Source organism: Canis aureus, chromosome 10 (genome assembly GCF_053574225.1).
Source record: "Canis aureus isolate CA01 chromosome 10, VMU_Caureus_v.1.0, whole genome shotgun sequence".
Classification (NCBI taxonomy): domain Eukaryota; kingdom Metazoa; phylum Chordata; class Mammalia; order Carnivora; family Canidae; genus Canis; species Canis aureus.
This window is the reverse complement of record NC_135620.1, coordinates 3,809,573-3,822,576: the sequence shown is the minus strand read 5'-3', so window position 1 is coordinate 3,822,576 and position 13,004 is coordinate 3,809,573. Positions and strand designations below refer to the sequence as shown.

The 13,004-nt window shown below is 46.4% G+C and overlaps 1 protein-coding gene and 1 long non-coding RNA gene across 6 annotated transcripts in view; one reads left to right on the top strand and one right to left on the bottom strand.

The window, feature by feature from the left end:
• LOC144321880 (uncharacterized) overlaps positions 1 to 3,979 on the bottom strand; it is a 67,344-nt gene extending 63,365 nt beyond the window's left edge. The window contains exon 1 of one of the 3 annotated variants that reach the window (XR_013387384.1): positions 3,755 to 3,979. This is a non-coding gene — a long non-coding RNA (uncharacterized LOC144321880). Of the gene's footprint in view, positions 1 to 3,747 lie in introns of all 3 variants that reach the window. The other 2 variants (XR_013387382.1, XR_013387385.1) reach the window with 2 other exon arrangements.
• The window catches only part of ZNF454 (zinc finger protein 454), a 57,746-nt gene that overhangs the window by 27,601 nt on the left and 17,141 nt on the right, over positions 1 to 13,004 (top strand). Inside the window, exons 1-4 of one of the 3 annotated variants that reach the window (XM_077911188.1) lie at positions 4,043 to 4,297; positions 5,270 to 5,367; positions 7,586 to 7,712; positions 8,121 to 8,210. In XM_077911188.1, coding sequence (XP_077767314.1) covers positions 5,335 to 5,367; positions 7,586 to 7,712; positions 8,121 to 8,210 — 250 coding nt within the window. In that variant the 5' untranslated portion in view covers positions 4,043 to 4,297; positions 5,270 to 5,334. Of the gene's footprint in view, positions 1 to 4,042; positions 4,298 to 4,363; positions 4,505 to 5,269; positions 5,368 to 7,585; positions 7,713 to 8,120; positions 8,211 to 13,004 lie in introns of those variants that run through there. The other 2 variants (XM_077911190.1, XM_077911189.1) reach the window with 2 other exon arrangements.

Genomic DNA, 13,004 nt, shown 5'->3' with positions numbered 1-13,004 from the left:
GACCTGACACTTGGACAAGTCACCTACTCTCACCACATCACAATGTCCTTATTTGGTAAATGAGGGATTTTGAATATAAAAGGTCTCCAGGATCCCTCTTAGTTCTAAAGCACTATAATCCTATAAATATAACCAATATTGGGAAATCCTCGATCTTTTACCATGTATATATATTATCTAGATGTCCCTATTCCACAATCTGGTTTCTCTGGATGTTTTGAGTCAAAATTCTCTACTTCTTCCAAATCCTATTATTAGCCCTCCATGTCCTTCCCCCTCTCCCTGCACTGTTATTTTCTCTCCTAAAACATTAGGCTGGTTGCTACCCAAGTGATGAAATAATTGTACAGATCTTAAAGCAACAGCATGCTGCTTTAAGTTCTCAATTAACAGTCATTAAACTGTTAAATAAGCTAATTATTTAGAAAACAGTCTCTAAGTACATAGGATTCAAATACACATCTTTGTACCATACTCTGTATCAAAGTGGCAAGGAGAAAAGACTAAACACTAATATACATGAAGATGTAACATATTAACAAAATCTTTGCAACTCAAGACAATGGTAGGTTTTAAAGATCTCTAGTGATGACAGTGTCAAGATGATTTCATTTATTTAATACTCTTAATAAAGTGCTAAATATGTGATAGACATGATCAGAAAATCAAAATAGGTAAGACATATTCTTTGCTTTTCAAGGGCTATGCTAAGACACTGGCCATGAAGTGGGAAAGAAAGAATTCAAGCAATAATGAGGCACAGAATCTAGATAATGTGGTAATTGATTAAATGTGGGAACCTAATTTGGTTGGATGGAATACTATAATGAAGAACACATAAAGCTGACCAATTCTGGGGGCATTTTAATGAGTCTATGGATATCCAAGTGAAGATTCCTGATAGACACTAAAATAACTGGCAGGACATCACTGAACGAGTGTATGTGGAGAAAGTGTAACTAGTAGGAGCTGAGAGGAAACAGCAACCTAAAGGAAAATGAGCAATGGAAGGAAAAATTAGAAAATGGTGGCACAAAAGTAAAAGAATTTCATGTAAGGTAAGAATAGTTAATATTTTCAAATGCCGTGGAGGGTTACAGTAAGATAATACAAAATGGCCTCTGGTTCTGGTTACTGATGACCTCTGTTAAGTATTAATGGGTTGAAGAGTGAGGTAAAGGTTGAAAAATGGATTCAGTAGCTTGCCTGGGAAAGGAGACACTGAGAAAGATAACTAGAGGGAGACTGGCATTGAGAGTAGGTGTATCAGAGGAGCTTCACAGCTACAAGTACTGGAAAGCCCAGTTAACACAAGCAAACAGGGATTCCCCCTCCCAACCCCCAACCCCCCACAAACACATAACAAATCTAGAGTTGGGTGGCATTGTTTAGACAAAATTAATTCTATATCTTTAGTCTCATGGCTTTTCCATCATGGTCATGTGATGGGTGCTCTGCTTCAGGTAAAGTATCTGCACTCAGGGCAGGAAGAAAGGGGATGGGAAGCACCAGAAACATCTGTGCCTTTTATCAGAAAATTTTTCCCAGAAACCCCTCAGCAGACTTCTGCTTAAATCTTACTGACCATAGCTATGTTGTGTGGAGGCCAGTAACAAAAGAGGCTGAGAAAATACTCTTCTAGCCTCTAAAGTGGAAGTAGGCAAAAAAAAAAAAAAAAAAAAAAAGTAGGTTTGAGAAGGGTGTTGATCTGGCCAACAGTCTGTGGAGAGTGAGTTTACCACTGAAAAGAAGAGGTGTGGGAGAATGTAAGTTGCAGGATGGAGGGAACCGGCAGCTCAAAGTGGGAAAACAGGATTGGAGCAGAGGTAGAAGCTATAGGAATGTCTTTCAAACTTTTTCAAAGAAAGGAAACTTTTCACTGGGAGAGGTGGGAATCAAGTACAGCAGATGTTTGTGGGTGGCAATTGAAGAGGCTCCCTATGACAGAGGGTCATAGGCAGGCCAGTCTCTTTGGGCTCTGTGATCTCTAAGTTCTAGCTCTTGAAGTAGGAACAAAGGCAGAGAGGGGAATGAAACACTGAATTAACTGTATCTTCAGAAACCTAGATCTTTATTTAATATTTGTCCCTTACACCTAGTTTCCTCTTTTCCCTTCACATATTTTTCTCTGGAAGATGCAGAGAGAAGAGATGGATACAAAGTAGATAAAAATGATAAAGAGCAGCAAAATAAAGGGTCAGAAGGAAGGCAAGGGACAAGTGGGAGAGGAAGGATGAAATACCTAGAAGCCTAGGATGGGTGCAATGGCTCAAAACTTGGTTGAATATTAACCTTTAGAGGAAGCAGATGGAGAAATAGGTCAGATAGAGGTTGTACTACTTTGTCAGGAGTTTTGGAAGCTATGGCACTTGTACATCATTTCTCAATCATTCTGGGCAATAAGTGAGGACAGTCTGTGCACCTCTCTGTCACTAGGGCTAGGACTGTCTTGGTTCCGCTTCCTAGACATGATGATCTCCATCTAGGTGCTTCATTCTTTTTCTTGTTAGCAGTGTGAACCACACAGCTCCAGAATACAGTGGATACCCACATAAAGTGCTTACAGAAGTGCCCAACACCTATTGCTAAATAAGTATTATTATCATCCTCATAGATCTGAAAACAAAATAACATTCACACTCCGTAGCATGGCACCCAGAAAATCATCTTCCAATCATTAGTCTCTCAAAACAAATGCCTTGTTAAAAAGGTTATCATTGACTGTGGGAGGTTGTCCCTCCCCAGGACTGTTGTTAACAGCCTCCTACCTGGTTTTCCTGCATGGCCCCTGGCCCCACCACAGTGCCTTCTCCCCCCAGGCCCATGAGCGAGTCTGTCAAAGTGCGCTCAGCCACATCACTCTTGCACACAGACTCCTTCAGTGGTTTCCCATCAAACTCGGACCAAGTCCAAAGGTCTTGGTATGGCCTTCAAGGCCTCCTGCCCAACTCTCCCTTGTTCACTGTGCCCTCTCCAGTCCCCCTAGCCTTGCAAAGCCCCAGGCTCACCAAGCGCACTTTGGTCTCTGGACATTGCTACCCCTCCCCCCCCCGCCGCGGTTCTTCCCCAGGTATTCTTTGCAGGGTTTTATCCCGGGCTGCAGTCAAATCTCTGCTCACATGTTACCTCCTCAAAGGGAATTTCCCATAATACCACTTCAAATCACTCCCTCCCACCTCACACTCACCGTCACAGGTTGGCTGATAACTACCCTCTGTGCTTTACTGACCCTCTAGAATCCGCCCTGCGTTACGGGCAGGTGTCACTGCTCTTGGTGTCACAGAAGTCGCTGACACCGCTTCCTAAAAGGTGGCCAACAGTTCCCCGACTGACCAACCTCAAGGTCGCATTTTTTTTTTTTAATTCACTACCGACAAAGTCAAGACCTCTCTTCTTCCCGAGCTCCGCGGAAACGTGTACTCAAAGGCAACTTCGCATCCCCAACGGGACTTTTCCAGCTGTCACCCCATCCCTCCCCTCCGCCGCAGGAATGGGTATCACCGGCGTCCGGCACCGCCCCCCCCTCCCCTCCTCGGGCTCCGGCTCTTCCCCGCTCCCTCTCCTCCCCGACCTCCGGGTCGCTCGACCTCCGCCCCGCTTCTCCCAGGGCTCTGCGGGCGCCACCCCGGCCCCTGCCACACCCCGTGCCCCTGCCCGGCACCCTCTCCCCCCGCCCCGGGCCACACAGCAAAAAGGGTCTGCGTCCGCGCGGTCCTCCTTCAGCAAGTGGCCTTTGCGGCTTCTCACCTCTTACCCCGTCTCCTGGGAGCGCCCCAGATCCGCTCCCCACGGCGACCGTCCGACTGTATCCCGCCTTCAACTTCTAGCGGGTCTCGCCTTCCCGGGCATTACCACAGGGCTGAAGCGGACTCGGATCCGACGGGAACAGAACCGGAGCCGCACGTGCCGCTCGGCGCTCGGAGGGTAGCTGCACTCCGGGGGAGGCGCGACGACCCCGCGCGGGCCTCTGGGAAATGTAGTTTCAGCACGCCGCTGCCAGGCATCGCGAGGGAAGGGCGAGGCCCTGTCTGCGCAGGCGCGCGATATCACTTTCTCTGCCCGGCGCAGGAGCTGGCGCTCGCCGCCGCTTCGCCCTCTGGGAAGTGGAGTCGGGGAAACCGCGGGGTTGGCCCCTCCGACTCGCGGGTATTCGGCTCCCCGGCTCCCCGGGCAACGCGCAAGCGCAGTTCCGACCCGGGCTGCAGACTCCAGCTCATTGTGTTTCGCCTGCGATGTGGCGGTTGCGGTTCCTCGCTACAGGCAGAGGTTCCTCGAAGGGCAATCCGGTGGTGACCAGGCACGGTGGCCAAAGCCGCGTTGGGAGCGCGGGAGCGGCCGTGGGGTGATCGGGCCCGGGGCGGGGTGGGGGAAGGGCGGAGGGAGGGAAGGCCGGGTGGGCAAGGGTCGTACGGTCCGTCCTGGAGGACGCTGATCCGATGCCGCAAACTTCCCGGAACGTACGGTTGCGGTTTGATTCGAAAGAGGAAAAGGCGAGGATGGCCAGGTGCGGGCTGTTGGTGTTAGGGTCCGAATCTGCAAGTGCATGTGGAGGAGGATGCGTCCGGGCCTCTGCGTGTCTCGGAGGAGCCGGGAAGCGGGTGCTCGCTCCGGAGGTGGATGCCCCGGGCTGTGTCGGAGCCCTGTCTGTAGACCAGGCCGAGTCCGGGCGGCAGCAGCTCCCGCGGGGACCCAGCCCGGGGCCGAAGGGTGGGTGGGATGAAAGAGACCCCTGACCCCTCCCCACCACCCAGCTACTCTAATGCAAGGCCTCTCTGGCTCTTTGTCACCCAGACTGGGCCCCTGAGCGGGGAGAGGCCTTGACAAGCGAAGGGCCCGCGTTCTTAGCTTGCCTTGGGAGGAGGAAGAAGACCATCCTTTCTCTCCACTTCTTCCACTCCCCTAACAGGCAGGAGAGAAACTTCTGTTGAGACCTGTCAGGGTAATATAAGGACAAAGGTCGGAGGGCAGCTAGAAAGCCTGAGATCTGGGCTGAAGGGTGCTTTCTGCAAGGAAAAGCCACCCTATGTAAGATACAGAAGGAAAGATGTGGAGGATTTGACGCAGACGCTGGGGGAACATGTGGGGGCCCAGAATGGCTGCATAGGAAGGGAATCTCTTTGCAGGGGAGGCCTGCACACTCTCCTTAGAAGCACCTAGGGACTAGGACTCAGCTTCTTCCCAGTAGTGGAGGACCTCCAGGATGTGAATGCTCGCAGCCTCACTGTGGACTGCTCTGGGATCTGTTTTAACTCATTTGTCCTTATAACAGGTGTGTAGAGGTTTCTAGCCCAAGTCCTGCTCTGCTAGACCTGGAAAGGGCTTATCAGAAAAGAAATGGCTGTCCAGCACCTGCCAACCATGGTCCAGGTGAGTGGGGAGTTGCTGCGGGGTCCCCCCACCCACCCGAATTGCCTTAAAAGTTTTGAATGTAGAGGTTTGAAGAGTGGTTTTTTGTTTGTTTGTTTTTGTTTTTACCCTGACCAAGAGCTTTTCTCTCAATCCAGGCTCAGTTGGAGGCCTGACCCCGTTACTCCTTTCTCTCTGGCCACCATGATGGGCTCATCCTCATGGGTGAGGGAGCTAAGTAATGTGCTCAAGGTCACATAAATGACACCCCTGGAACCCACGTTGATCCGAAATGGTAACCCACACATTTTCCACTAGCAAGTAACAGTAGGGGTTCAGAGTAGTAAAGGTAATACCTATACCTAACACGGGAGTTGAGAGAAGAGAGAAATTGGAAGACTTTCTTGGGGAGCTGGGACTTACTGGACTCTTCTTTTTTAATGACGTGTGGTTTTTCATAAAAGCATTCAAAAGATACATTTTCAATTTCAGTAAATTACTAAAAGCACTTTGAGCAGTGCCAGCCTTTTTAGAATAAGGATATGGACTCCAAGTTGAAGGAGATAGCCTTCACTTGAATGTATACATTCTGATGAATTGGGTAAAATTATTCTAATTCCTTCACATGACAGCCTGTCCAAGGCAGGAAACTATGGCAGAAAATACTAGAAGAGATGAGCAGATGGTGGAAGGTGCCATGTTCCAGGCCAGGCATTGTACACCAGATGCTCACCCACCTCCTTCTGGTTTGACTTCTCCCTCGACGCCTGTCTCTGACACCACTGTTTCTCAAAGCCTGACTCCGCAGTGCCAATCCACTGTCATATTTCTCATCCCTGACTTACTTCAATTCATTGTTGTCACACAATTTATTTCATGTTTACAGGCTCTTTTAATTTGGTTGTCATTCAGCAGACCTGTACTAGGAATGTAAAGTGTGTAGGGTATTATGATACGCTGGTGATAAAAAGGGAAACAGTGGTACCTGAAAAATTGATTCATGGGTTCAATCCAACAAGTGTTTCTTGGTTGCCTACTTTGTGCAAAGCTCTGGGTACAGGTATCAAAAACCTAACTCAGACTACCTTAAGCAAAGCAGGCCTTTATTGGAAGGATAATTGGGGGTGCCTGGGGTGCTCAATCTGTTAATTGTCTGCCTTCGGCTCAGGTCACGATCCCAGGGTCCTGGGATTGAGCTCTGAGTTGGGCTCCCTGCTCAGTGGAGAGCCTGCTTCTCCCTCTGCCTCTTCCCCTCCACACCCCTCATGCTCTCTCTCTAACTCTGCTCTTTTCTATCAAATAAATAAATATTTTTTTTTTTAAAAGGGAAGGATAATTGGGCTTTCTCCCAAATATTTCTGCTAAGGCAAAGAGGCAAGGACTTTGGATAGGGAGGTGCGGTGGGTGGTCTGTCTGTCTCTCTGTCTCTACATATATATAATCTAAAAGTCCTTTCTTTTGGACCTTTGGCTTTCTTCTCTGAGCTTCTGCTTCATTCATTCTCAGGGCACACCAGCTCTCTTGGCTTCTCAGCCAAGAGTTTCCAAGGAAGGCACTAGTTGTGATCAGAGGTGACAAGGTCATATTGTCCAGAGTGACTATTTCTGTCATACACAACCATGTATGTGTTAAGAGTGGGCAGGTGAGCAGCTGAAGATATGCAGGAGTTGCTAAGCAACAAGCAGTAGGTGCTAGTATGTGGGCCATGTTCTCCAAAACATGTGGGGAAGACAAGAGATGTGGAAATACTCCATAGCATCTTAGAGTTAACAGTCCCGTGGGGGAACCCAAAAGTAAATGAGAACTCACAATAAAGTGGGGCCATACTTGGTTGAGCCTGAGAAAGGAGTTGAGGCAGGCTGTGCCCAGGAGATAAGGTGTAGGCTGAAGCCTAGGTAGGATTTGGTCATGGGGTGGGGTGGGAGTGGAGGCAGGGCTGGGCAGAACAATGGGAGAAAATGTGCAGGGCACAATGAACAGCAAGTTCGAAGTCTCAGTGCTGAGGAAGCGTATCTTCTCCATAATACGTGTTTATTCAAAGGAAGAAGCAAAGTCTGATAAAAACTTGGCCCCTACGACCCCCTAGGATTTGCTTATGTTGTCATGGAACACCAGCCTGCTCTGTGCTAACAGTCCCGCACATCTTCCCCGGCTCCTGAGGACTGCCAGGCTCAGCAGTTCCTGGAGAGCCATGGGAGTGGGTGGCCACAGGTCACCAGGGACTGGTTTGCTGTTACAGGAATCCGTGACCTTCAAGGACGTTGTGGTGCTCTTCACCCGGGACGAGTGGGCACAGCTGAACCCTATTCAGCGGGCCCTTTACAGAGATGTGATGCTGGAGAACTACAGCAACCTAGTCTCCCTGGGTAAGCTGGGGAGGGACCCCCAAAGGCTTATCTTCCCATTTGGAGATCTTTTTGGGACCCTTTTAAACTCTTAAACTGGTCCCATGCAGCAGACTGGGCTGGGGATGGCCTGATCGAGGATGTTATCATCTGGGCTCCTGCATGCCTACCCCTGGTGTCCTGAGTACGTGACCCCTTTGGAGTCTATGTGCAGATGCTCTGAAGGTGACTAGGTTCAGTCCTTTCTCCGTTTCAGCAGGTAGAAGGACATGCAAACAGATTGTCTTTCTTCCTCCTGGGAACTCATCTGGCCCCTGGCCTTCCTATCAGGTCACTTTTTCCAGGAGGTCCTGAGGCCCAGGTCTCCTGTTTGCAATGATTTTATTGCTGGTATGAACAGACATGGTCCATTTTTCCCCTCAAAAACAGGACTCTTAGGACCCCAACCAGATGCATTTTCCCAGCTGGGAAAAGAAGAAGAATGGATGCTGGAGGACACATCAGGAGGCTTCTGTGTTGGTAAGAGCCCCATGTGTAGGAGTCATCGGGAGGAGCTCCACAAATGCTCCAGGCCTTAGACTGAGAAACAAGATCTTTTCACTCTTCGTTCACCCCAAAATCTAGTTGCCACATTTGGTCCCGTGTGCATGTGTGCTTTCCTCTCCATGAATTTTCTTCCTCCTCCTTTAGCATAGACTAATGTCTCCACTATAATCTGGGCAGCTCCCACCATGCCATGTTCGCATGTCCTTTTGTCTCATTGAGCATCTAACAGTGCAGTCTCTGCTCATTGTCTTCCCATGAGGAGGACCCGCACCAGGTTACACACAACAGGTACATGTACTTTCTTTTTTTTTTTTTTTTTTTAAGATTTTATTTATTTATTCATGAGAGACAGAGAGAGACAGAGACAGAGAGGCAGAGACACAGGCAGAGGGAGAAGCAGGCTCCATGCAGGGAGCCCAATGTGGGACTCGATCCCGGGACTCCAAGATCACACCCTGAGCCGAAAGCAGGCGCCAAACCGCTGAGCCACCCAGGGATCCCCCGGTTACACACAGCAGGATGTGATGGGCCCGCTAACCATCTGCCTTCTGAGGCATTCCTTCCAGCTAAACATTACACACTTCTTCACTTGCCTTCATTTTTGCTCATTCATGTGATCCATTTAATTATTTTCTGACTGTTCTCAGTACCACGCTGTGCTGGAAGCACCATGAGAGTGCAGCCAGGTTTATACTTTCCCGAATCGCTCACCTGGTACCTAGTAGGTGGTCTACACTTGGAGCCAGAGGATACAGGGAACATACAGTTTAGTGGTTGTAACTTGTCTCGAGGAGCCCTTTGGGTGTCTGGTAGCTTAAGAGCGGGAGCAGGGGTGCCTCTCCCCTTGGTCCTGAATATTCTAGAGAGCATATTGCCTTAACCAAGACATGACATTTCACTTTGAGCTAGCATTTTGTAAGCTGGAAAATTTTTTCTTTTAAAGGTTTTATTTATTTGAGAGAGAGCACAGCAGGGAGAGTGGCAGGCAAAGGGAGAGGGGAGGGAGACGTAGACTCCTCTCTGAGCAGGGAGCCTGACACAGGGCTCGATCCCAAGACCCCGAGATCATGACCCGAGCTGATGCAGATGCTTAACCGACTGAGCGACCCAGACACCCCTGGAAAATATATTTTGAAAACCTTTTGGTACTCATTTTTCATCCAGGTAAAACAGGCAAGGATTCATATCCTATGATAAATAACTCTAAAAAAAAAATAAATAAAATAAAATAAAATAAAATAAAATAAAATAAAATAAAATAAAATAATAAATAAAATAAAATAAAATAAAATAATAAAATAAAATAAAATAAAATAAAATAAAATACTCTATACCCAGAATGTCTAGGACCCAATCTGTTATAGAATTTGAATGTCTTAACTCTAAAACTCAGTTAAAAAAAAAAAAAAATCTTCTAACTTTCCCCAATAGCATTCAGAATTTTTATGTTCTGTGATAACCAAGCTAAGGCATTTTGAGTATTTCATTCTGTGTTATAAAAGCAGTGTTCTAACAAGAGCAGGGGAGGAGGAATTAAACAAAAGAAATTCATCCACTGTCCTGCCACTCTTCCATAACATCATCATCCATTCCTCCATTGCTCATCATCATTCCCACTAGTTCTTTATTGCCCATGGGTGGAGGGAATATGAAGATGAAGAAGGAGCTTTATACCTGGAAGCAATTTGATAGGTGTAGGTAATGACCTGAATGCCCAGGTGGTCACGGTTCAGGCCCTCCCAGGTGCCTTTCCCAGCCCTCAGCGTCTAGCACCTTGCATTCCTGAGTTGCCTGGACACCCCAAACCTTGAGTCGATTCTTGAGGGTGATCAGTAGTTATAATATACTTACCAATAGGGATCCCTGGGTGGCGCAGCGGTTTGGCGCCTGCCTTTGGCCCGGGGCGCGATCCTGGAGACCCGGGATCGAATCCCACGTCGGGCTCCCGGTGCATGGAGCCTGCTTCTTCCTCTGCCTGTGTCTCTGCCTCTCTCTCTCTCTCTGTGACTGTCATAAATAAATAAAAATTAAAAAAAAATTTAAAATATACTTACCAATAAAGTTTTATAGCTGTCTCTCTCATCTGTTGAAGATCTATTTTTACTTTGGAATAGAGCCATCTACTTTTTTGTTCTTTAGTCAGAAATTACTGCTGTAGAGAAATAGTAGTTATTTCCAAATATTTTTGCCCTCTTCTCACTCTCCAATGATCATTATGCCTAAAGCATTTGTTAGATCCTTTTTAGTTTTGGTTTTTATCTTATTTCTGTTTCATTTCCTAATGACTGACAAGGACTTCAAAAAAACATCTCTAGAACTCCTCTGCAATTGCACCCAGTGACCCTCGGTTTAGAATAGACACTTATTTTCAGACATAGAAAAAGTCCTTCTGATAGGTTTTCTCTTCTCTGGATCATGTGCTAGCAGAGGGAGAAGGGAGTTGGCTGTTGAGCGTCTGAGGACCATCACTGTGCTGAGTGTTTTCTGAGGAAATTTATGTGAACTGCCCCATTCAGCTCTTACAACCTGTGAGGCAAGTCACATCAACCCCACATAAGGAAAACCTGGCCTCCGCATGGTTAGCTCATCTGGACAGATTTAATGTTGCTATCTCCTGGCAAGTCAGGATTGGGGTATAGCCAGCAATGAAACTCCTCTGACCCTCAAAATTCATTTTCTCTCCTCCTCCAAAATAGCTTCAATCACCTAGAAAATCGTTTACTCAGTAAACCTACAGAAAACCACCTGGTCTCTTATTCTGAGTCATGTGCTAATAACTTTTTACATTTCATCCATGTTTATTAACCTGCTGAGGTTTCTTTCTGTTACATCGGTTATACATTTTACCAATTAGCTTTAAACTGTTGGATTTTGGGTTTGGCTTTTTTATTTTTGTTTTTTTGCCATGAAGTGTATTCATTTGCAACTGGGCATAGCATTCATCTACAGTTTTAACACTTTATGTTGTGTCCTCTTGCTCATTTCCAATTGTATCTGCTTTTTTGTCTCCCTCTTTTTTCAGAAAACCAGCTCTCATTTACTATTAATTGTAATTTTATTTCTACACTTGTAGTCATTTCCTTGTACTTTTTTTTAAAGATTTTATTTATCTATTCATGAGAGACACAGGAAGAGAAGCAGAGACATAAGCAGAGGGAGAAGTAGGCTCCCTTCAGGGAGCCTGATGTGGAACTCAGTCCCACAACCCTGGGATCACAACCTGAGCTGAAGGCAGATGCTCAACCACAGAGCCACCCAGGTGTCCATCCTTGTTTTACTTTAAAATAAACATATATTGATGCCTGTATGTTCTGTATACAGAAGAGAATATATGGTATTTTCTGATGGTTTGCAGAGTTAAGGAAACAGCACCCATACCCACTGTCCAGCTGAAGAAACAAAACATAGGGGCACCTGTGGAGTCCGTTGCGCCCTGCTTCACTGCTCCTGCCTCCTTTCAATGCCAGCCAAAGCCACCAGCTTAAATTTTACACCAGCAGCCCCACGATGCTCTACATGGTTTTACCACATCCATAGCTCTGAGCAATCATGTTCAGTTTTGCAAACTTCAAAGTCTGATATATGTATTGTACTGTAGATGCCTTTCCACAAGTTGTATGTTTTAAACCCTCATTGAGAAGTGTAGCTCTGCAGTTTGACACTTCCTCAGTGGTGATACCTTACTTTATCTGTTCTGTTGCTGGTAGATCTGTAGGATGTTTCCAGACTTTGCTGTTTCGAATACTCTGACTTAATATTCTTATACATGTTTCCTCATATACATGGACCTTCTTTGGGAGTATTTTTGAGTGTATTCATAGCTATAGGGTATATGCTGTGTCAGCTCCACTGGATTTTCCCAGATTACCAATTAATTGTTCCAAATTATACCAATAGTCAATGCAGGTTCTTGTTACTTTACATTCTTGCCCAAATTGGGAACTCTTAGACTTTTAAAAATTCTCCCAGTCCCATTTCTGTGAAATGGTATCTCACTGTGGTTTTAATTTATATTTCCTTGTTAGTAATGAACTTGAACATCTTCTCGTGTATTGATAATTTGTGTTCTGGGACTTCCATGTTCATATTCATTGCCCATTTTTCTATTACAGTTTATCTTTCTCTTATTCCTTTATAAAGAGTCCTATGTATCCAGGAATCAAGTATTTTATCAGGTAATATGTGTGTCACTCCCAAGTTTATCTTCTCTCTTTCTTTACTAATGGAAGTTCTTTTTTTTTTTTTTTAAGATTTTATTTATTTATTCATGAGAGACACAGAAAGAGAGAGGCAGGGATCCCTGGGTGGTGCAGCGGTTTAGCTCCTGCCTTTGGCTCAGGGCACGATCCTGGAGACCCAGGATCGAATCCCACGTCGGGCTCCCGGTGCGTAGAGCCTGCTTCTCCCTCTGCCTATGTCTCTGCCTCCTCTCTCTCTCTCTCTCTCTCTCTCTCTCTCTCTGCGTGTGTGACTATCATAAATAAATAAAAATTAAAAAAAAAAAAAAAGAAAGAGAGAGGCAAAGACATAGGTAGAGGGAGAAACAGGCCCCTTGCAGGGAGCCCTATGTGGGACTCAATCCTGGCACTCCGGGATCACAACCTGAGCTGAAGGCGGATACTCAACCGATGAGCCACCCAGGTGTCCCACTAATGGAAGTTCTTAATTAATGAAATAAAATCTGTCAGTCTTTTGCTTTTATGATTTTTATCTTCATGCTGTGTCATGTTGAAATGATCCTTTCTACCCTTTGATCCGTGAGGGAAG